The 25,059-nt window shown below is 34.8% G+C and overlaps 1 protein-coding gene across 1 annotated transcript in view; it reads right to left on the bottom strand.

Moving 5' to 3' along the window:
• LOC127836536 (LHFPL tetraspan subfamily member 6 protein-like) overlaps window positions 1-25,059 on the bottom strand; it is a 30,901-nt gene that overhangs the window by 3,713 nt on the left and 2,129 nt on the right. Inside the window, exons 2-3 of the mRNA XM_052363192.1 lie at window positions 19,912-20,594; window positions 4,104-4,202 (exon numbers count right to left, since the gene is read on the bottom strand). Coding sequence (XP_052219152.1) covers window positions 4,104-4,202; window positions 19,912-20,317 — 505 coding nt within the window. The 5' untranslated portion in view covers window positions 20,318-20,594. The remainder of the gene's footprint in view (window positions 1-4,103; window positions 4,203-19,911; window positions 20,595-25,059) is intronic.

The following is a 25,059-nucleotide window of genomic DNA, read 5'->3' as shown; positions in this document are numbered from 1 at the left end:
AATAAGGTAAACAAACTGCAAAATGTTTCAATGCTTATGGGAATAAAAAATGTAAAGCAGAAATAAATGGAGCACTAATATTTTTCTTTCATTTTAATTGAATTACAAGTACAGGTAGCAAACTTCCCAGTTTGGGTGAAGTGATAACTGCGTGCCTGTCAGCAACCTATCAAGCCATTATCAATAATATGCTTCTAAAATTTGTATAAGCTGAACCATGGTTTTAACTTTCTACTTAAGTATAAACTTTACCCTTGAAATTAGGGCAACTAGGCCTTTTCTACATGGTTATCATATTGCATTATGAATGATGCGGTCACATTCTTGACAAGATTGTTTTATTACCAAAACTATAACCTTAAATTTTTGGAGCCTGATTTTACACATGCCATATTGTTTTGTCATGGTGGACTTTTGAAATTGTCTTAAGTTAAAATTACATGATGAATGGCAATGTTACTGCCCCCCAAAAGCTCCTGTTTGGTCAAATTTTACATAAGCTTTAAGTTTGACCTTCACCTTAGAGGCATGGAGACTGAGTTAACACATGGCACATTGCTTTTTCATGTTTTTCTCATGATGAACATTGGTTGTAAATGTATTTTAAAATTGCATGATTAATGAAAATTAACAGTCCAGACAAGCTGTTTTATTGCAAAATTTGACCTTAGACCTATTAATGTGACCTTGAACTTTGAGGTTTACACCCAACACCTTCTCTGATAATAATGAACATTTGTGGTTACAATTTCATGATTAATTCAACTGTTAGAGTCCTGTTAAGGTAATGGCAAAACTTAACATTTGATTCTTAGTGTGACCTTGACATTTGAGGATGGGAGATGGGTGTTACATGCAACATAATGTCTTGTGATGGTACACTAATTTGGAAAGTTTAAATGCAAAAGTTACAGTTGAGACAAGCTCGGACCCTTACAAACGCACACACACTTTCTCATGCATGCATTGTGAGTGCCATATTGAACTTTCCAAAAATAATAAATTGTAAACTTTATTTACTGAGATCATATATAAATTGTGTGACTATTTACCAAGTGCTTTACACAGTGTACGAATGCCTTACATCCCTGTGTCTGTTAGCATTATGATGTTGGGTTAGAACAGCCAATGATACATGCTTTTCTTGACATCAGGCTATCGGGTTTTTTCAAAACCATGCAAAAGCACGTTTGGTATATGAATATCAGAGATGTGTTTCATTTCCATTACTCTGGTTTCCTCACACAGCACAAGACCAACAACAAAAATTGAACATCTTTGAAATATAAACAAGCAAGTTCGTTGAATTGATATCCCTTGCAAATATGCTTCTGGACGCAAAAGTGTTATATTTGACACTCAAATCATTTTTCAAGATACAAATGGCCATAACTCCATTATTTACAGATGGTGTACAATGCCATTTGGCGTGCATCATCCTCTTATCCATATATATACTCATACCAATTTTAATGAAATCTGCCAAAGCACTTCCAAGATATGGCTCCAGACTGACGGAAAGACGGACGGACAGACGGACTGACAACGCCAAAACAATATCCCTCCGCCTATGGCGGGGGATAATAATTGGAAAAGGCAGCTATCATCCAAAATCTGACCCAACTTTTTTTTTGGTGAGTCTAGTTAATTATGTCATAAGTGGAATTATACACCCAAGCACTTAACATTGCATCAGGCTTGGAGGAACCTCAAACTTTGATAATACAAGAGGGCCATGATGGCCCTGAATCGCTCACCTGACTCATTAAGATCAGATGAAAACTATGACCTCTATTGTCTACACAATGTTTTTCTATGATTTGACCTAGTGACCTAGTTCCTGACTCTAGATGACCCAAATACAATCCCAATCCAGATTTCATCAAGATAAAACATTCTGACCACAGTTCATAAATATTGGATGAAACTGTGACCTCTATTGTCAACACAAGGTTTTTCTATTTATTTGACCTAGATTTTTACCCCAGATGACCCAAATACAATTCCACCCAGATTTCATCAAGAATTCTGACCAAATTTCATAAAGGTTGGATGAAAACTGTGATCTCTAATGTCTACACAAGGTTTTTCTATTATTTGACCTAGTGACCTAGTTTTTGACCCCAGATGACCCAAATAAAATCCCAACCCAGATTTCATCAAGATAAACATTCTGACCAAATTTCATAAAGATTGGATGAAAACTGTGACCTCTATTGTCTACAGAAGGTTGTTCTATTATTTGACCTAGTGACCTTGTTTTTGACCCCAGATGACCCAAATACAATCCCAAACCGGATTTCATCAAGATAAAAATTTTACCAAATTTCATCAAGATTGGATGCAAACTGTGACCTCTACTGTCTACACAAACAAATAGTTGACGGACGGACGCATGGACACGCAGGCACGCACAACGGACGCCGGACATCACATGATCACATAAGCTCACCGTGTCACTTCATGACAGGTGACCTAAAAATATGTGTCGGAGATAAACATGAACAGTTGTGGTTAAAATCCCATAGAAACAAGGGCTGTTTGTAAAACATGCATGCCCCCCTATATGGGCTATAAGTTATAGTAGCAGCCATTGTGTGAATACGTTTTTTGTCACTGTGAATGGTGGTGGTGGTGGTGTAGTAGTAGTAGTAGTAGTAGTAGTAGTAGTAGTAGTAGTAGTAGTAGTAGTAGTAGTAGTAGTAGTCGTAGTAGTAGTAGTAGTAATAGTAGTTGTAGTAGTAGTGGTAGTAGTAGTAGTAGTAGTAGAAGTAGTAGTAGTAGTAGTAGTAGAAGTAGTAGTAGTAGTAGTAGTAGTAGTACTAGTAGTAGTAGTACTAGTAGTAGTAGTAGTAGTAGTAGTAGTAGTGGTAGTAGTAGTAGTAGTAGTAGTAGAAGTAGTAGTAGTAGTAGTAGTAGAAGTAGTAGTAGTAGTAGTAGTAGTAGTAGTAGTAGTAGTAGTAGTAGTAGTAGTAGTTGTAGCAGTAGCAGTAGCAGAAGCAGTAGCAGCATTACAAGACCAATACTTAAGAATGATCAAATGGGAAAAGGTAACCTAGCACTGGCAGTAAATATGGGGCTCATTTACAGGTCAGATTTGGAATCTCTGCTGTAAAATGAGATTTTGAATGAATTAAAGGGAGGCAAATCTGTAATAAAAAGAACATGCATAAACCGTAGTTGTTTCCCTTGTTTGAACCATGCTAAATCCTTACAAGTTTGGAAAGAATTGGATGAAAAATTTGGACTTTATTGCATAAACACCATTTTCTCAATTCAAGGGGAGGTAATTCTGTACTTCATGGACCAATAATGCTCATTTTTTAGTAGGGTTCGTGTCCTCATTGATATAAAGACACTGTGCAAATTTGGAAAGGATCGGACAAAAAATGTGGAAGATTTTTGAAAGTTTTCACAAAATAGGCAAAAACGAATAAACATGCAAAGTTCAACGAGCTCCTGCGGCCATGTTTTTTGACGAATCAAATTTCTTTGAACAACTTTTTCAGGGGAGCCTTCAAAGATCATCCCTGTGAAATTTTTTGAAAATCTGATGAGCGGTTTCTGACAAGAAGATTTTTTAAGGTTTTTACCATATATGGTCATGGCGGCCATCTTGGTTATGTGATCAAATTTTTTTTAACAATTCTTTTGTCCCATGACCTAGGGATGCTCCACATGAAATTTAGTTGAAATTGGCTCAATGGTTTAGTATAAGAAGATGTTTACAAATTGTTTACAGACAGACGGACGGACGCCGGACCCTGAGTGATCACAATAGCTCACCTCGAGCTATCGCTCAGGTGAGCTAAAAACACACACAGAATATGTTTTTGTGTTTAAAACTAACGTGCTGATCCATCTTACAAAATAAACTGATAAACGAAGTTTGTCCTAATCAAACACTTTGTAAAGCATTGGTACCAATTATCAAATATTTAAAACAAAAAAATCTGTTACTAATGAATTACAGAAAGACACCATACAAAAATACACTTCTAAAATTATTAACTTTACAATCTAAAAGTTCTACCTACAATGCTTATACAATATTAGTAACCATACCAGAATTTGTCTCCTTTTCAAGCAACTCAAGAACATACCTAAACTGTAAGATTTCGATGTAAACCCACATGCCTGCTGGACCTCAGGTGCATCCCAGCCATTGGGATAAATGCCCACGCCAGCTGCCATCAACAAACCTGCAAACACAACAGCAGTTTTTGTGTGTGGCAAAGTCAGGCTGATACAAAGTGTGCATTGTTTGTTTGGATTTTGCACTGTAATTCTTATGGTCAAGACACAACAAAGTCAAGCTGATTAAAAGTATTCTTTGTTTTTTGTTTAGTTTTTCACTGTAATTCTATCTGTCAGTACATCAGTCATTAGATGTGGTCATACATGTGGGCCGATCTATTTAAAAGTGCCTTTTCATGTTTTGCTAAATCAACAAAAATGTAACAAGAGCTGTCACCATAGGATGACATATGCCCCCCCTATAAACGCTTTGATAGAAAGTTATAGCATTTTTCGAAACCTAAATGCAGATTTCCAAACCTAAACGCGGACCCTAAGTTCAAGGTCAAGGTCACAGGGGTCAAAATTTTTGTGCATATGGTTACTAAGGCCTTGTCCATATAAACATGCATACCAAATATGAAGGTTATATCTCAAGGGACATAGAAGTTATGAGCATTTTTCGAAACCTAAACAAAGATTTTGAAACCTAAACGCAGACCCTAAGTTCAAGGTCAAGGTCACAGGGGTAAAACATTGTGTGCGTATGGAAAGGCCTTGTCCATATACACATGCATACCAAATATGAAGGTTATAATTCTCAAGGGACATTGAAGTTATGAGCATTTTTCGACACCTAAACGCAAAGTGTGACGGAAAGACGGACAGATGGACAGTCTGATAACTATATGCCCCCTTTTCTTCGAACGGGGGCATAAAAATTGTTTCAGATTCGAAAATTTTCGATGTAGCTATAATATTTGCGGGGAAGCAGTATGATACTTAATATTCACCATGCTCTAAAATCTCCTTTATATGCATCGTTTGACAATTTCAAAACCTGAAAATTATCAAGCGTTACAAACGCGAAACAAGTGAATCATTCGGAGAGTTCTGTTGTTATAGTTATATTTTGTGACCTTACAATGATTGCGTGTATCAGGTATAAAATACACCCCTCACTATATGAGCAAGGATGGCCGAGTGGTTTAAGTGCTAAACTTTTACTCCAAGGGTCAATGGTTCGAGTCCAGTTGAGGATTTTTTTTTTCTTCCATTTTATTCTTGTGTTTTTACTTAAGCTATTGAGTTGCTATGCTTACATTTATCAATTAAAAGCATTAAATGACAAACTTCAATACATGTCAAAATCTGTGAAAAGTTCGCTTCAATATTCCTTGGTACTCAATAAGTTCCCCTGCGAAATGTTGTTCTGCAGTTCACGAATAATTCGTGAACAGTTCATGAACTGTTCGTGAACTGAGTTCATGAACTGTTCACGAAGTGTTCGTGAACAGAAAATGAGCCATGTCTGTGAAAAGTTCTTGGAATTTTAGTTCATGAACTGTTCATGAACACTAATGGCATGAAATGTTCATGAAATATTCTTGAAACCTAATGGCATGAAGTGTTCATGAACTATTCTTGAACCCTTATGGCATGAAGTGTTCATGAACTATTCTTGAACCCGTGTGGCATGAAGTTATCATGAACTATTCTTGAACCATTATGGCATGAAATGTTCATGAACTATTCATGAACATCAATGGCATGAAGTGTTCTTGAACAGTTCATGAACAACACAATTCTTGAAAAATTCTTCAGGGTTTTGCTGTTCACGAACAGTTCATTAACATTTTCCTTCTATTTTTCAATGGCTCATTTTCTGTTCACGAACTGTAAGTGAATAGTTCATGAACCATAGTTCTTCAAGAGTTCATGAACTGAGGTGGCATGAAGTGTTCATGAACTATTCATGAACAAGAATTTGTCAATTTATGCAAAGGTTATCATAAGTGTTACTAAAGCTCAACAAACAGGTCAGGGTAAGAAGAAACAAGTCTTGTATTAGCACTTAACATATTGATAGCAACATATAACAATAATTTAAATATAACACTAATAACTGAGATACAAGTGGTTTGATAATACTCTTTAAATTTCATAATACAACTTTGCACTATATGTTCATGAATAATTCATGTATTGAAAAGATTATGAATAGTCTCATTTTCAGTTCAAGAATCATTTACTAATCAATGGTTTCCCTGAAATGGTTACACTTACAGTGCCAAAGAACTTGAAATGGAACCAATGGCTGATCAGTTCAGCCGGTAATTTATTAAAGACTTACATTTTCAAATATAACATAAACCATGTGCCTTCCGTTTCAACATCCTGTGCACACAATATTCTTTCTTTGTAAAAACAGCAATGCAATGTACATTGATTTCTTGATATCATCTTAAACTGTTCTTGAAATAAGTTGTCCTTAAAACGTTCTTAAAAGTCTTTTAAGTCTTCCAAGAACAATGACAGATCCTTTTAAGAACATATTGGATTCTTAAAAAGTCCATCATACGTTCAAAAACATTGTGTAGACCTGTTTAAGAACATCAGAAGGAAACATGTTGTTCAAAAAAGTTCTTAAAGTGTTCAAGAATAGTTTAAGAATAATTCAAGAACAGGAAAGGTCCTTAAAAAGTTATTGAAGTGTTCCTGAAGGCAGTTCTTGAACAGTTCTTGTACAAAAGTTCTTAAAATTCTCTAGAACAGGTCAAGAACTCTAACTTACAGTGGTGAAAGTACTATGCATATTCATGCTAACTTCACAGGTTTCACAAATCTACAAGATTTGTATGCTAGACATTTCAATATTACTTTCAAAAATATGTATGAAACATCTAGCACAAAGGAATTCATGAATTATTCATGATGGATCCTTTAAGTCTGTCTCAGAAAAGTCATTAGAAATACTTGTGCATGAAATGTTCATCACTAAGTATTTATGGTTAGATGAAGAACTGTTCATGAACTTTGAAATGTTCAACAATAATTCATAAACAGTTCATGAACATGTCTTAAGAACAGTTCATGTCCAAAAGTTCATGAACCAAGCTCAGGAACTTTTTCAGAACCGTTCATGAACAGTTCTTGATTGGCTTGAAGTGTTCATGAAATCATGAACAACAATTCGCTGGGGTTGTCAGCGTAGCTGGAAAAAGTGCAGTGTGTCTACTTTTTCAAGGACCCAGGCCTGAGAGAAATATGTAGACGTCCTTTCATTATGCAGCCTTGTGTTTGATAGTTGAGGCTTAAAACCTTGAAACAACATGAACAATTAGGCCTAAAAAACTGTAAATACTAGCATCCAATATTAGCACAAGTAAATATTACGTTTGATCCTTTTAAGGGATGTGCTGTTATATGAACATATGTAAAAAACAACTACATTCTAGAAACATACTAGTACAAAGGTGACATTAAAAACAAACTTGATTATGGATATCTATTTGACAGAAAGCAGCTTATTCCTATAGAAAGATTTCTGACAAGTGATGGGAGAATACTCCTTACTTGTAAATATAAACATAATACATAGTTACTTCCCTTGATAAATAGGCTAAGCTGAAATTTCGGCTATCATATTTATTTTTAATTCCCTGTCCCAGGTATGTGAACGGTATCCGCAACTCCATGCATAAATCCAACAACGGCGAAAATATGCTGTCGTGGCTGATAATCCAGTCAGATAAGCCGATAATTATTGATTTTATCGATAACGCGTAATAGCTTCACGTTGTTAACCGAGATGACAGTTTAACTTGGTAATTTAAATCCCGATGGTCACGTCATTTGTTATTTAATATTTAAAATTTATAACATGACCTACGCTCCAGGAGTGAAATAACGTAACGCTCAATTTTGTTTATTACACGGGTGTTATTACACTAGTTATATAAATGTGAAATGACTTCATTTTTGACGAAATAACTTCATTATTCCAGCGAATTTCTTCAGTTAAACTCTTTTACAATGTGAATAAATGGTGAAAAGAGCATAATGATAAAAAGAAAATGTGTTGGTCATGTTATAAATAGAATCTTATATTCGTGGTCATTTTGTATTGCATTTATTAAACACGTCATCTAAATAAAGATAAAATCTCGGCAAGCCTCGTTTTTAACTTTATTTTGATGACTTGTTTAATAAATTCAATACAAAACGACCACTCATGCAAGATCCTATATGTTACCCATTTAAGAAAGCTGAAATGTTGCTCTTTCTAAATATCTTATTTATATGTCAATGCATAACATATTAAAAAAGATATGACGAGTTAAACAAAACGTAATTACGGTTTGTCTTCCAACTGCGGCTGAGTTTCGGGTAAAAAATATCGTCACCTTCACTGTAAATATATATTATTGCACTGTCATTTTTAGTCAGAAATTTAACAAATAACATTCATTAGAAAGCTTATACATTGGCTTTTTTTCTGTTATTTTCAATTGTTTATTTAAACTATTCAAATATTTACCATTTTTATTTAAATATTTAAGAAGTAACCATCGTATGAAAGCTTGAAAATTGATTGATTACATTAAGAAATTTAATAAGAAAACAGATGAAAAATAATACGGAAATCGCGATACCGATTTGTTGTGTTCTCAATCGCGTCAGATATTGCATCTGTGATTCTACATCAGTTGCTAAAAAACTATTCACAAAGAGACGTTTATTTATATAAATGAATCATGTAATACAAATATCAATTAAATTGTTTAAAAGATTAATTATATTCTTGTGTTCTTCTATCTTGTGAAAAGGTTTACAAAATATCCATAAATGCAACTTGAAAAGAATAAACTTGTAGTAAATCATGAAACAGATTTTTAATAGATGTAAACATACTTTTGTTTTAAATTGTAAAATGTGCATTTGGATAAAAAAAAATCCCTCATTCCAACTTAAATAGCATTAAAATTACTCGGTAGAAACTCACAATGTTTTTGCAAACCATTCAGTAACATCTGTTTAGTAAATTTGCAGCTTCCATTTATATTTTAAAGATGTTTAAATACATTTGATGCTTTGTCCAAAATATACCATAAACTTATTGTTACCCCTACAATTCCGCCATTTTCCCTCAAATTCCAATCAAGAAAACCAACAGAATGAATATCTTATCTGCCTTTCAAATATTTCCAAGACAACATACTATTCATTATCCATCAGTTTATATAAATTTTAACAATCAGTATAATCTAATATAAACTTGATGATTCTTATAAATTGGTACATGTCGGCTTGTTTAACATACATTTCCGCCATTTTGAAATCTATCCTCTACCGAAGGCAAATATTTTCAACCCGAATTAATGACTTAATCAGCATAATCTAACATAAATAAACATGCGTAACTGATTTTGAAAACATACCTGTCATTATACTATGTCTATTTGGTCTCGATTCCCGTTTAATAACGGTGATTTAAACATTTTTTTTACATAACGAAAGAGGTCTGATGCACTATTTTCGTTTTCGGCTTCAGACAAGTGCACATGCGCGAGCATTGCACGACAGCATGTTTGGCTTAAAATCGAGTTGCGAATACCTTCTATACACATACCTGCCTGTCCATATAAAAAAAGCATATAAGAATGCCATTAAAATATATGAAAATAAATGATATTTATTTAACTGAAAATATTCCAGCTGTCAGAAATACATTTAGATATGATTATTTTTTAACATGCATGGTAAGTATGAAATATTTTAATGGAATTTTTATATTGACTATTAAGTTTCTTGAGTTAATAAGATAATACACATATTTGTACAAGTCAATTAACCATGGGGATATCATAATCTATTACATATATAGAAAGATCATACGTAAAAGTTAACAAATCTGTATATACCACTATTTCATTTAAAATATTTCACATGATACATGTGATAACCATCTTATAAATTAATGAATGGCAAATCCTTCATTAGACATGTGTAAATCATGAACTGTTTGCAAATTATTGTACATGAGTGCATGGCTGTTGTCACATATTTTTCTTTAAAAATGAGGTCAAATATGCAGTCTGCTGTGGTGCATTATTATTAGGAAATAAGCTGCACTCTGGGAAAACAGGGCTTAATGCATGTGTGGAAAGTGTTATTCCAGATAAGCCTGTGCAGTTCACTTTCGGCTTAAATGGTACTTTTCATCTAAAGGAACTTCTATGCGAAAATTCAGTTTAGGCTGAAAGACAGTCGCGACACGCCCCAGATAATCCTATGACATTTTATACATATGCATAAGGCCTTGTTTTCCACTAGCACAGCTTATATTTTTGCAATCCCTGGCCACATTAATTCCACAGAAAAAAACACATAATATGACACTTAAATGATAACTTGTGAACTTGACATTTAAGCCAACATTTTACTCATAAACTCTGCATCATGTTTTGAAATATAATACCCTAATATAATATGATGTCACAGAGTTAACCATAAAGTCACAATAAAGTTCAAGCTAAGGCTGTCTTTCCTTTTTACAAAAAATTTCTGACAATTGATTCCAAATTTGTTTTGACTTTAGAAAGAGTTATAAGTGGGGGTCTTTTTCCTGAAGTACTGTCTCTTACAGTATTAAGCTGTGTTCAATTATTTATAATACTTGCACATTAAAATATAATTGCATTGGGAAGGTATTAGTATATATCCAACAAGTTTTGGGACAGACTGAGAGATGAACCATTGTAAAAGACAGAATAACAGACAAACAGACAAAATGATACACCATCACACAGACATACAGACCATGGCAGACAGACAGACCAACAAACAGAATAGCAGAATGCAATATTATTATAGCTCCTTTATTTGTTAAAAATTTTGTTAACAATTAACAGCCTTTTTGATTTTGACATACTGACAAGAATAATAACATGCACATTTGTTGAATTGATATCCCCAACAAATAAATTGTGTTCATGGATGGGTGCAAAATCCCTTAAAGGGATCTTTTCACGCTTTGGTAAATTGACAAAATTGAAAAAAGTTGTTTCAGATTCGTAAGTTTTCGTTTTAGTTATGATATTTGTGAGGAAACAGTAATACTGAACATTAACCATGCTCTAATATAGCCATTATATGCATCTTTTGACGATTTTAAAACCTAAAAATTATAAAGCGTTGCAACGCGAAACGATTGAATAATTTGGAGAGTTCTGTTTTTGTCGTAAAATTTTGTGAAACTACGAAGATTGCTTATATAAGGTATAAAATACGTCAACAATGTGTACTCGGCGGAATAGCTCAGTAGGCTAAGCGTTTTTACTTCAGGACTCTGGCAGGACTCCAGGGGTCACTGGTTCGAAACCTGCTCCGGGCAATGTTCTTTTCCTTTTTTTAATTTTTTTCTTGATTTTTTACTGGAGCTTTTATGATCCAATGTTTACATTTATCAATATAAAGCATTTAATGAATAAGTTAAAAAAATGCCAAAATCTGTGAAAAGGCCCCTTTAAAAGGTTTAATAATCAAAAACAAAAAAATAAGTATAGGGTAATTGTTTTAATGCACTGCAAATCTCCTCATTGATATCTATACATCCATGAAGTTTCATGTTGAAATCTTTTATCGTATCTGAGATGTAGCCTTGAAAACTTAAATCATACAAAAACAACAGAGGGCAATAACTCGTATTTAAGAAAGTGTTGGGTTATGGTTCTTGTGCAAGGCAATTCTTCTCATTGATCTCTACACACCCATGAAGTTTTATGTTAAAATCTTGTATCGTATCTAAGATAGAGCCTTAGTTACTTCAGAACTAATTTGGTTTCTAGGTTGCTCATTTGAAACTAAAGGAACAGAACTGTTTTAAGCAGCATTTGTAAGGTTTTATGAAATAAATGTGGCTAATTCAACCTTGCTTTGTAACCTGTAAACATGTTTTATTTGGCTGAAATATCATAAGAACAAATTGTCGAAGCCAGTTGCGTGACAAAAATGGGTAAATTTTTGAATTCTGGAGTGTTCATGATGGTTACATATTATAACCATATAAGGAAAACTGCCTCGCCCCCTGACTGCCATGTTTTTCAATGAAATGGAACCATTTACAAAGTCAGTCCATATTATTACTAGAACAAAAGTTCTGAGCAAGTTTCAACAAACTATCTATGTAATTTTCATGTTGATTAAGCAAAAATATCACTACTTTTAGTTCACAAATTCTTTTGTTAATCTGACTTAGTGACCTAGTGGCTGACACCCTCATGGCCAAGTTATGAAAGTCAGCTGAGATATCATTGGGAAAAATGTCTTTACCAAGTTCCATGAAGTGTGGGCAATAAATGTTGCCTCAAGAGCATTTATAAGGCAATTTTTATGTTGGTGATGGACTTTAATTGGACTACAAACGACAGACTAAAGGTGATTACAGAAGCTTACCATGAGCATATCATACATTCACCAACCCATTCTTAGGCTAATAAGAATCAAGAAAAGACATTCACTTAAGAAATCTTACTGAAAAGTTGAAATAGAGGCAGGCTAAATTCAATGGTGCTTATGCCATGAGCACTGACTGTTCTGTATGATGAAGGATGTTATTTGAGGTGTCAAATGTCAAGTACATGTAAGACTCAACAAGGAACACTTTTTAGAACTTTACAATTTTAAGAATATTCTTTATTGTCAGATCAAATCTTAAGATTTGATTCCTTAACCCTTTGCATGCTGGGAAATTTTTCGTCTGCTAAAATGTCGTCTGCCGAATTACTAAAATATGCATTTTCTTCATTTTTTTTCAAAGAATACTTATTATCAGAATAGCAAACAGTTTGGATCCTGATGAGACGCCACATTCTGTGGCGTCTCATCTGGATCCAAACTGTTTGCAAAGGCCTTCAAAATTCGGTTCCAGCACTGAAAGAGTTAATAAGGGCAGGTTGTGCTCAGGTGAGCTAAAAACAAAATATAAATGATAAACATGGTAGAGTGATTTCTACTGAACTACTTTGGGAACAATAACAAAATATTTGCATAAAGCAGCTGATAAATCTTTGCTTTTTTAGACCCATTATTTTTTTCAGAATTAATGGCCCATAGCATTTTACACAAGACTGAAGTCAGTTATATTATGATTTATAACCTTAAGTATACAGCAAGGAAAACTTGGTGACCGAATAAATTTTTTAAGTGCAGTCATCCTTATCACAATATTATTGTTCCTTAGGTAACACCTGTTCAAAATGGATGTGTGTTGATCATGAATACCTTAGTCATTGAATAACATTTCTGTATACTTGTTTTCTTAAAATCGTTAAAACTGTCATTGCCAAAAATTTTACAGGGGCATATTGATGGCTTATTCATTATCAAATTTTCAAGAATATCACTTGAATTATTTATTAAATGATTGCTTTGTGCACAAGTTTTATTTAAAGAGATGGTCAGAAAACATATCTGTAATTATGGAAAAGTTGTTCGACGTTTTACTTTACAAGTGTTGTAAATTTACTAATGAATGGCTAGAACTGTAAGTTTTGTAAATTACATGTACATCACAATCAAACTATAGGTGGATTGTTTCCTCTAAGCTGCAAACCAGTTTAGGCAGAACGTGTTGTCCCTGATTCGCTTGTGCATACAGCGCAGGCTAACCTGGACGATACTTAACGCACATGCATTTAACGTCTTTCAACAGAGCACTGCTCATTTAAATTTTAAAAACCCCACCAAAGTAGTGTCATTCAACTGTGGTTTGCTAAGACCACACAAACAAGGGATAAACATTGTTCATGTAAAGCCCAGCTTTGTCCATTCATACAAATGAGTAATTGACATGCTAGAAAAAATCAGGTGACCTTTCAACAGGAATGGTTGAGTACAATTTATGACATGTGCCTAATAAAGAAATACTATACCTTCCCCCCCCCCCCCCCTTAATTGTTAACAAAATAAGCAGGCTTGCATGATGAAAACTGGGATAAACATAGGTTTTCAATGAATCAACATAGCAAGAATTGGAAATAAGAACATTGATCTGTTGACATGTTATTCCTCAGTCACAGGCAATGGAAAAGTATCAAGTTCTACCAACAAGGTTTACAAATGCATGTTTGTCATGCGATTTGCATTGTTTATTAGTACAACACTGTATAATGGTCAGAAAATGAAATCAATGGTTGTGGAAGAAACCCCTCTCATTGTATTGATCATCAGATATTTCTAGTTAAACAGGCCTTTTCCGCTCTGGAATTTTGGGAATTTTGCGTCGTGAAAAACCCTATTTTTGGGAAAAAATTAATCGCAAAACTGGCCCAATTGGGAATAAATTAACACATTTAAATAGTGTTTCTTATATTTCAAAGAAGCCGTTAACTGGTACATAACGACTATTTTGATAACATATTATTAAAATTTTACAAAAAAATTTGAACATGTGTGATAGGTGCAGGTTTTTTTATCTGATTTGGGGGAAAGGGCCTGGCCTTTTTTTAGGGGAAAAAAATTGCATGAAACGCCCTATTTTGGGGAAAATAAGGAAAGTCTTAAATAATCAATTTAACATATTTTACTGTTTTTAAAACAAATTCAAGGCGACAGATAATTTAATTATGCATAAAAAAAAATATTCTATTTTCTACACTGGATCAGGTTAACTTATATATTTAAAGGTTTACAAAAAAAATTGTTGTTTTTTTTGTTTTTTTGGGAATTGGGAATATTTTTTTGAATTGGGAAAAAAAACAACCGGATTTGCATTGGGAATGGGGCCAAAATCCGGACCTGTGGCATAGGGCAGAAAAGGCCTGTTAAAGAAAAGAAGGGATTAGAACATGTATTAAGCTTTTGTATCAATTAGTAATTTTGATGACACAAAAATAGTCTAGAAGGAACAGGGGCTCAGTCAGTGCATGATTGGAAGTTTTTATTTAAATATGCTGATGAATTTGTGCATAGTCTTATTAAAGAATGTACCCAACTGAGTTCCCTTTCATATTAGACTAAAGATGGCTTAGAATGCTCACCTGTAGGCCATTGTTTTACCCTTTAACACTTAGATATCAGGGATTTCAATAGACGCAGAATCCTGCATTTTGACGCTAGCAAATTAAAAATGACTCGTTTTTGACGCAACCCTTTTTTCTGCCGTGCGTCATTTTGAGGCGTCGAAAATTTAACCCGTGCGTCAGTCAGTTTATATCTTGAGTTCCATGGTAATAAATCCTGCTGTGCTCCTTAGATTGAAATTAATGTTTCAGTACTTGAAACTCAGTCTATAATCAAGTGAATACCTCGGGTGTTGTTTATCTTATCTCATCTCTTCCAATACACATGTCACCGTCTAAATAGTGCATGCGCACTAACTGGGTAGCAGCAGTAATTACGTGATAATTGATTGACCATCCGATAATTGCAGGTTTTTTTTCAGACTTTGCAGACGGCACGGTTAAAGAAAGTCGGCAAAAATAATTAAAGAAAAAACAAAATTTATCAAAGGTCTATTCATTACGTACATCCACTATTAAGTCCAGCGAGTTTTGTAAGTTTGTTAATCCACCGATAATTACGAGTAACATCCACCTTATATAAACTGGAATCACAGTTCATTTTTTATACTAACAAGTCATAATACTACACATACCATTAAGAAAAACATAAATTATCCCAGTAGAATCAAATTGCTACGTCATGACCTTCGACATTGTAAATGGCGGACGTATTGTAAATAAACATTCATCCCGCGTTCAATTTATCCCGTCTAATAACGGACAACGCTTGCCGCTTTTATGGTATACATTGGTGTATTTTGTTTGCAGAAAGTCTCTTCTTAGCAATAATCTAGTTATGGCAGAAAGTGTCTTCCCTGATTACCTGTGCAGACTGCACAGGCTTATCTGGGACAAAACTTTAAGCACATGCATTAAACACCCTCTTCACAGAGAGCAGCTTTTTTATGTTTGGAGAAAACTGCAATTATAATTTTAATGGATTGATAAAGTAAATGAATGAAATTCCACCATTTTCAGATTTTTAGCTCACCTGATTGCTCAGGTGAGCTTTTGTGACCGGTCTTTGTCCGTCGTATGTCCGTCCGTCCGTAAACATTTTCTCGTAAACACTCTAGAGGCCACATTTCTTGTCCCATCTTCATGAAACTTGGTCAGAAGCTTTGTCCCAATGAAATCACAGCCGAGTTTGAAACTGGGTTGTGCTGGGTTTAAAACTAGATCACTAGGTTAAAAAAAAGAAAAACCTTGTAAACACTGTAGAAGTCACATTTCATGCTCAATCTTCATGTAACTTTGTCAAAAATTTTGTGTTATCTTAGTTGAGTTCAAAAGTGGTTTCGATCCCTTGAAAAACATGGCCGCCAGTGGGCGGGGCAGTTTTCCTTATTTGACTATAGAGTAACCTTGTAAACACTCTAGAAGTCACAATTTTTGCCCAATCATCATGAAAGTTGGTCAAAACATTGGTTCAATTGATGTCTCGGACGAGTTCGAAAATGGTCGAGATCAGTGAAAAAACATGGCCGCCAGTGGTCGGAGCATTTTTCTCTATATGTATATAGTGGCAGTTAATTTTCCCCATTTGGCTATAGAGAAACCTTGTCAACACTCTAGAAGTCACAATTTTTGCCCAATCATCATGAAAGTTGGTCAAAACATTGGTTTTATTGATATCTCGGACGAGTTTGAAAATGGTCGGGATCAGTGAAAAAACATGGCCGCCAGTGGGCGGGGCATTTTTCTCTATATGTATATAGTGAAAACATGTGAACACAGTAGAAGTCACATTTTTGGCCCAATTTTCATGAAATTTGCTCAGAACATTTGTTTTCTTGATACGAGAGTTGCCTTAAAAAATGGTTCTGGTCAGTTGAATAACATGGCTGCTGGGAGGGGGGCAGTTTTCTCATTATGCCCCCCCCCCCTTTCGAAGAAGAGGGGGTATATTGTTTTGCTCATGTCGGTCCATCCGTCCACCAGATGGTTTCCGGATGATAACTCAAGAGCGCTTATGCCAAGGATCATGAAACTTCATTAGGTACATTGATCATGACTAGCAGATGACCCCTATTGATTTTCAGGTCACTAGGTCAAAGGTCAAGGTCACGATGACCCGAAATAGTAAAATGGTTTCCGGATGATAACTCAAGAACTCTTATGCCTAGGATCATCTAACTTCATAGATACATTGATCATGACTCGCAGATGACCCCTATTGATTTTCAGGTCACTAGGTCAAAGGTCAAGGTCACGATGGTCTGTCCGTCCGTTAACATTTGCTTGTAAACACTCTAGCGGCCACATTTCTTGTCCCATCTTCATGAAACTTGGTCTCAGAAGCTTTGTCCCAATGAAATCTCAGCTGAGTTTGAAACTGGGTTGTGCCGGGTTGAAAACTAGATCACTAGGTTAAAAAAAAAGAAAAACCTTGTAAACACTGTAGATTTTACATTTTATGCCCAATCTTCATGTAACTTTGTCAAAATTTTTGTCTCAATGATATCTTAGTTGAGTTCAAAAGTGGTTCTGATCCGTTGTAAAACATGGCCGCCAGTGGGATGGGCAGTTTTCCTGATTTGGCTATAGAGAAACCTTGTAAACACTCTAGAAGTCACAATTTTTGCCCAATCATCATGAAAGTTGGTCAAAACATTGGTTCAATTGATGTCTCGGACGAGTTCGAAAATGGTCGAGATCGGTTAAAAAAACATGGCAGCCAGTGGGCAGGGCATTTTTCACTATATGTATATAGTGGCAGTTTTCCCTATTTGGCTCTAGAGAAACCTTGTAAACACTCTAGAAGTCACAATATTTTCCCAATCATCATGAAAGTTGGTCAAAAAATTGGTTTTATTGATATCTCGGACGAGTTTGAAAACGATCGGGATTGGTGAAAAAACATGGCCGCCAGTGGGCGGAGCATTTTTCTCTATATGTATATAGTGAAAACATGTGAACACAGTAGAAGTCACATTTTTGGCCCAATTTTCATGAAATTTGCTCAGAACATTTGTTTCCTTGATACGAGAGTTGAGTTAAAAAAGGTTCTGGTCAGTTGAATAACATGGCTGCTGGGAGGGGGACAGTTTTCTCATTATGTCCCCCCCCCCCCCTTTCTAAGAAGAGGGGGTATATTGTTTTGCTCATGTCGGTCCATCCGTCCGCCAGATGGTTTCCGGATGATAACTCAAGAGCGCTTATGCCAAGGATCATGAAACTTCATAGGTACATTGATCATGACTCGCAGATGACTCTTATTGATTTTCAGGTCACTAGGTCAAAGGTCAAGGTCAGGATGACCCGAAATAGTAAAATGGTTTCCGGATGATAACTCAAGAAATCTTATGCCTAGGATCATGTAACTTCATAAATACTTTGATCATGACTTGCAGATGACCCCTATTGATTTTCAGGTCACTAGGTCAAAGGTCAAGGTCACGGTGACCCAAAGCAGTAAAATGGTTTCCGTGTGATAACTCAAGAACGCTTATGCCAAGGATCATGAAACTTCATAGATACATTGATCATGACTCGCAGATAACCCCTATTGATTTTCAGGTCACTAGGTCAAAGGTCAAGGTCACGATGTCCCGAAATAGTAAAATGGTTTCCGGATGATAACTCAAGAACGCTTAGGCCTAGGACCATGAAACTTCATAAGTACATTGATCATGACTCATAGATGACCCCTATTGATTTTCAGTTCACAAGGTCAAAGGTCAAGGTCATGGTGACCTGAAATAGTAAAATGGTTTCAAGATGATAGCTCAAGAACACTTATGCCTAGGATCATGAAACTTCATAGGTACATTGATCATGACTTGAAGATGACCCCTATTGATTTTGAGGTCACTAGGTCAAAGGTCAAGGTCACTGCGACCTGAAATAGAGAAATGGTTTCTGGATGATAACTCAAGAACGCTTATGCCTAGGATCATGAAACTTCAAAGGTACAATGATCATGACTCGCAGATGACCCCTAATGATTTTCTGGTCACTAGGTCAAAGGTAAAGGTCACGGTAACCTGAAATAGTAAAATGGTTTCTGGATGATGATGAAGAACGCTTATGCCTAGGTTCATGAAACTTCATAGGTATATTGATCATGACTCGCAAATGACCCCTATTGATTATCAGGTCACTAGGTCAAAGGTCAAGGTCATAGTGCCAAAAAACGCATTCACACAATGGCTTTCAAGGTCACGGTGACTCAACTTAGAAAAATGGTTTCCGGATGATAACTCAAGAATGCTTACGCCTAGGATCATGAAACTTCATATGTACATTGATCATGACTGGCAGATGAAATAATGATGAAACTTGACCAGGATGTTTGTCTGGATAATATCTAGGTCAAGTTTGACATTTGGTGAAGATTGATTGAACCGACTCTCAGGTGAGCGAACTAGGGCCATCTTGGCCCTCTTGTTATTATATATTTGTTGCCATAGCAACCAGAATTTTTGACGTAGGAACAAAATGAAATGACGTGCATAATGTCCATATTGCCATCTATCCTGATGTTTCAGGTTTCATGAAAAAATATTAAGAACTTTAAAAGTTATCGCAGGATCTAGAAAACCTCCATTTCAGCAGTATTTCTAGTCTATTTGTTGCCATTGCAACCAGAATTGTTGACGTAGGAATGAAATGAAATAACGTGCATAATGTTCATATTGACATCTATCCATGTTCCAAGTTTCATGAAAAAATATTAAGAACTTTTAAAGTTATTGCAGGATCCAGAAAAGTGTGACAGACAGACTGACTGACAGACTTACTGACTGACAGACTGACTGACTGACAGACGGAGCGCAAACCATAAGTCCCCTTTTGTGAAACCGTTAGGGGACTAATTAATGCATACCTGAGCACATTTGTAGAATACCAGCAGACCTTGCCACAGTTGCTATGACAATGCCCTTGACACAGATTCCAAACACTGAGGTCAAGGCCACAAGAAAACACAAACCGCAACAAAGTCCAATAATCAGGGTTGCTATCTGCCAGGAGACGCTTGGAATATCAGCGAACGTCGTATATCGTCCACATTCCATAATCATCGTTAGTTTACCATCACTTCCCATAGCAGGATAATTGCATCGACGAAAAATGCCAAAATGCACTGGAAATGTCTGCGTTGATTTTTCAGGAAAGTTCAAGGTCAAATGACCTCTAATCCAATGTGGCATGAAAAATCCAACACTTGAAAATAAAGCACTCACAATGGACAAAACTGCCCAGAATACTCCTACACCAGACATACCAGCCATTTTTAGTGAAATGACAAAGTTTTTACAGTAATGCCTGTAAATGTTTCATGAATGGCGACTCACATACTTTATTGGCCACATCCTCTCCAATTTCAACCTAATGAACATTCACATTAGTGGTTCACATTTCATTTTACTTTCATTTATGTATCCATGATTGTTTCACATTTGTAATACATTAGTTTGGAATTGATACACTTGGCAGAATTCTCTTGTTCACAATTCCACCTCATCATGTGGTATCATATTTCAATATACCAGTAAGCCTCATGGGAATCTGAAAAATATCACATAATTAATCAAGCTATAATATTCAATGAATTCTAGAACAGAAACAATGTGAGCAATTTAGAAGGTGTGCCATTTTTGTAACTTAAAGGGATCTTTTCACGGTTTGGTAAATTGAAAAAGTTGTTTCAGATTCGCAAATTTTCGTTTTAGTTATGATATTTGTGAGGAAACAGTATTACTGAACATTTACCATAGTCTAATATAGCCATTATATGTATCTTTTGACAATTTTAAAACCTAAAAATTATAAAGCGTTGCAACGCGAAACGATTGAATAATTTGGAGAGTTCTTTTGTTGTCGTTTAAATTTACGAAACTAAGAAGATTGCTTATAAAAGGTATAAAATACTTAAACTGTGTATACTCGGCGGAATAGCCAAGAGGGCTAATGTGTTTTTACTTCAAACTAACTCCAGGACTCCGGGGGTCACTGGTTCGAGCCCTGGTACCGGCTACTTTTTTTCCTTTTTTTAATTGTATTCTTGATTTTTTACTGGAGCTTTTAAGATCCAATGTTAACATTTATCAATATAAAGCATTTAATGACAAACTTCAAAATATGCCAAAATCTATGAAAAGGCCACTTTAACCCATTTATGCCTCTAAGAGTGGACTTTTCCATCCTTTTAAAATTGGATCAATTTATTTCCAAAATTAAGGATGTCTAATATATTTATTTCTATATTTTGAATATTTCTTACAGAAATTCCTTTAAGTAAACAGCGCAGACCCTGATGAGACGCCGCATCACTGGGCATCTCATCTGGGTCTACGCTGTTTGCCAAGGCCTTTTTACTAGACGCTAGGCATACATGGGTTAAAGAGTGTATGATAACTGCTTCCATTTGTTTCACTGGTGTTATAACATGAGCATAACCTTAAAAATATTACATATTATAATATTATATGCAATAAACCTTAAAAATATTACATCTTATAATATTATATGCAATAATATACAGTGAACAAGGTAGTACCAATAGTTATTCTTCTAAATAGCATTTACTGACCAGAATTATTTGTAACAGTTTTCTTTTATTATTTTAAGGTTTTAATTACAATTGGATTAAATTTGATTCGACAATTACAGCAATGGTGTTACATTACAATAGCCAAAACTTAACCCATCATGGGTACACAAATCCACTTCTAATTGCTTTTGTTCATTAATTATATAAACTCAAATGATAAAAGCATTAATTAATTAAACTGACAATCATACAATTTTGCTTTTTTACGAATAACATCATGATGTCCATCTCAATGATGTCCATCCCAATGATCAAAAGTCACGCTGTATAATAACAAGAGGTAACACATCACTTATATTAACCCTTTGCATGCTGGGAAATTTGTCGTCTGCTAAAATGTTGTCTGCTGAATTTCTAAAATTAGCATTTTCTTGGATTTTTTTTCAAAGAATACTTTCAAATACCAAACAGTTTGGATCCTGATAAGACGCCACATTCTGTGGTGTCTCATCTGGATCAAAACTGTTTGCAACATCTTTTCAATTCAGGACCATTTCGAGAACATACCAACTTGAAATACACAAAAAACTTTCTGATTTAATGTTAAGTATGACAAAACGTATAACCATTGACATTGTAAAGTTTTGAAACAGGAATCTTTAATATGCTCATTTTCCAAAGGGACACAGTCATTATTTCTCATCCGATGAACATCTTATATCAACACATATGATTTTCATTGTCAGACAATCCAAACCAATGCAATTCCAGGAATAAATACTTCTCTTTGACCTCTTTTTCTACTGAAAATACTACAAAGACTGAGATTTCAACTTTTAATTAGTGCATGGCCAAAAAGGCTAATGGGTTTCAGAGATAAAAGCTAAGATAATGGCAAATCTTGTTCCTATTGCTCCTATTGACTCAGCTGCCATTTTCTCAACATCAAAAATGGAAAAAAGGCCTGCCCTTTATGTAAAGATAATGTTTTCCATATTCCCTATTATTTAATTTGGGTGTGATCTGAAGGCAGAAATGTGGTTCCAACCCATAAAAAATTTAACATACTTTTTTCCCTTCTCAACACATTTGTTCTAACCTCACTTGGCCTTATTTATCTAATATATATTTTTAATTATGTTGAAGCGTGTTTGCTATTTTCAATAAGTATTTTGCCATCTTATTGCAAGATAGTGTTCTTATATAATATTCTATGAATACATACATTGTGTTAAATTTTGAAGGGAAATGTGAAAAGGGTTATCATTTGTGCCAGTTACATGTATCCTAAATAATTACGTAATCCTTCAATGGATTGTAAATTGTGGAGCAGACAATGCCAGTTATGAAACATATGGGCCGTGCTCTATGAAAAGGGGCTTTAATGCATGTGTATTATGTCTCGTCCCAGATTAGCCTGTGCATTCCCCACAGGCTTATCAGGGACGACACTTTCTGCCTTAACTGGATTTTTGCTAAGAAGAGACTTTCTTGAAACAAAAAATACCATAAAAGGGGAAAGTATTGTCCCTAACTGCACAGGCTAATCTTGGACGACACTTTACACACATGCATTAAATCCCCTTTTCACAGCACGAATCTTTTTTTTTCCAATCCTCTTAAGCACCCAAAAGTTGTTGAGTGGACAAACAATAATTTTACAAAGAAAATTGCCGTCAAGTAGCGTTAATTGATATTTGACCTCTTAGTATGACCTTGGCCATTTTTGTACAATAAAGTGCTGTATTTTGACATTTGACTTCCAAGTATTACCTTGACCTTTAACATAGCAAAACGGTTTGTTTGCACAAAAAGGCATCTTTGTTATACTAATATATCATATTTCTGCAATACAATAAGTATTTCTGAAGTCTATACCATTTCATAGAATCAGATCCAAGCACTGGCGGAATTTCATGTGATAATGAATTCCATTTGTATATGCGTAGAGCAAATACATGTCAATTTGCTGTCAATGTCACTATCGTCTGGACATGTTATTATGGATGAGAAAATAATCTAATATATCACAAAATCCATCTGCTGAGTAATTGGTACTGATTTGATTTCCTGTCTAGAATATGCAAAACTAGACCTTTTGAGGGAACTTCACCCTAATCATTGAAGTGTATTACAGAATACCAAATTTTAAAGTGAATAACAAGAGTAACAAAATATTTGCTACTTCAAAATTTACATGCCGAATACCTGGTAGCCTTTATATTTAATTAAAAGTTAAAATGTCCTTGTAGTGTTATAGCTGCCCAATAATAACCTGGCACACACCTTTATGCATGAATATATTCCAAGTATAAAGGCTCTGTTGAATGAGACCAGAATTTTAAGTTTTTAGACAAAATGAAATTTACCTGTTCTTTTGTAATTACGAAAACACCAGCTCTTCTTAATATAACAATAAAATAATAAAGTATTACTGATTCTTTCAAAGTAACAGCTGGTGAGCTAAGTTAATGTTATCAAATAAAACTTTCTTTGGCACTGCACATGTTACAATATGTTACAATCCATATGTTACATTAGTAGTGACAGATATTATGCATGTGACTGTTACAGCTTCCTTTGTTGCCATTGAGACAGGATAACAGCTGCCATTGCTAGCCTGAGTGTGTCTTTCAATGCATGTAATGAATGTTTATATTAACTCTTTCAGTGCTGGAACTGAATTTTGAAGGCCTTTGCAAACAGTTTGGATCCAGATGAGACGCCACAGAACGTGGTGTCTCATCAGGATCCAAACTGTTTGCTATTCTGATAGTATTCTTTGAAAAAAAATCGAAGAAATGGCTAATTTTAGATATTCAGCAGACGACATTTTAGCAGACGACGAATTTCCCAGCATGCAAAGGGTTAATTAAAGGAGAATACATATTGCTGATATATTAGTCAGTTATCTACGCTCAATACATAATTGGAGGCTCACCAGTTCCCCCCCCCCCTCTTAAATACATAATCTGAGACTTCATTCAGTAACCTTCAATGAGTATATCAATACACAAATACTGACAACAATTTTAACTACAATAGGCTAAGGCTCCCACACACCAGAGGCCCATCATCCGAGTCCCACACACGCGAGGCCCATCACCCCAATAAAAAAAATTACCCAAGGATTCAATAATGAATTTTCTTTCTCTGATCTTGATATATAAATACCAATATGAGCAGTCTCTACAAAAAATGTTTAAAAAAAAAACTTTTATGGCAAATAACTTACATAAACTATTGACTGGATTTTTTTTTACTAAACTCTGTATTGCTTTAACGTTTAATGTTCATTTTATTTTACTTTAATAGTCTTTGCATTACATTTAATTGAATTCATTCAATTATGTTTTTATTTTAATGTACTACAGTCAACTTTCATAAAACCGTGAATTTAATTTTAACAACCTTGGGTTAAATGATCTCAGTGAAACATCAAAAGACTTCTGCTGAACATGAGCAATTGAGCAGATACAG

Source organism: Dreissena polymorpha, chromosome 6 (genome assembly GCF_020536995.1).
Source record: "Dreissena polymorpha isolate Duluth1 chromosome 6, UMN_Dpol_1.0, whole genome shotgun sequence".
NCBI classification, from domain to species: domain Eukaryota; kingdom Metazoa; phylum Mollusca; class Bivalvia; order Myida; family Dreissenidae; genus Dreissena; species Dreissena polymorpha.
This window is presented reverse-complemented; position numbering and strand designations above follow the sequence as displayed.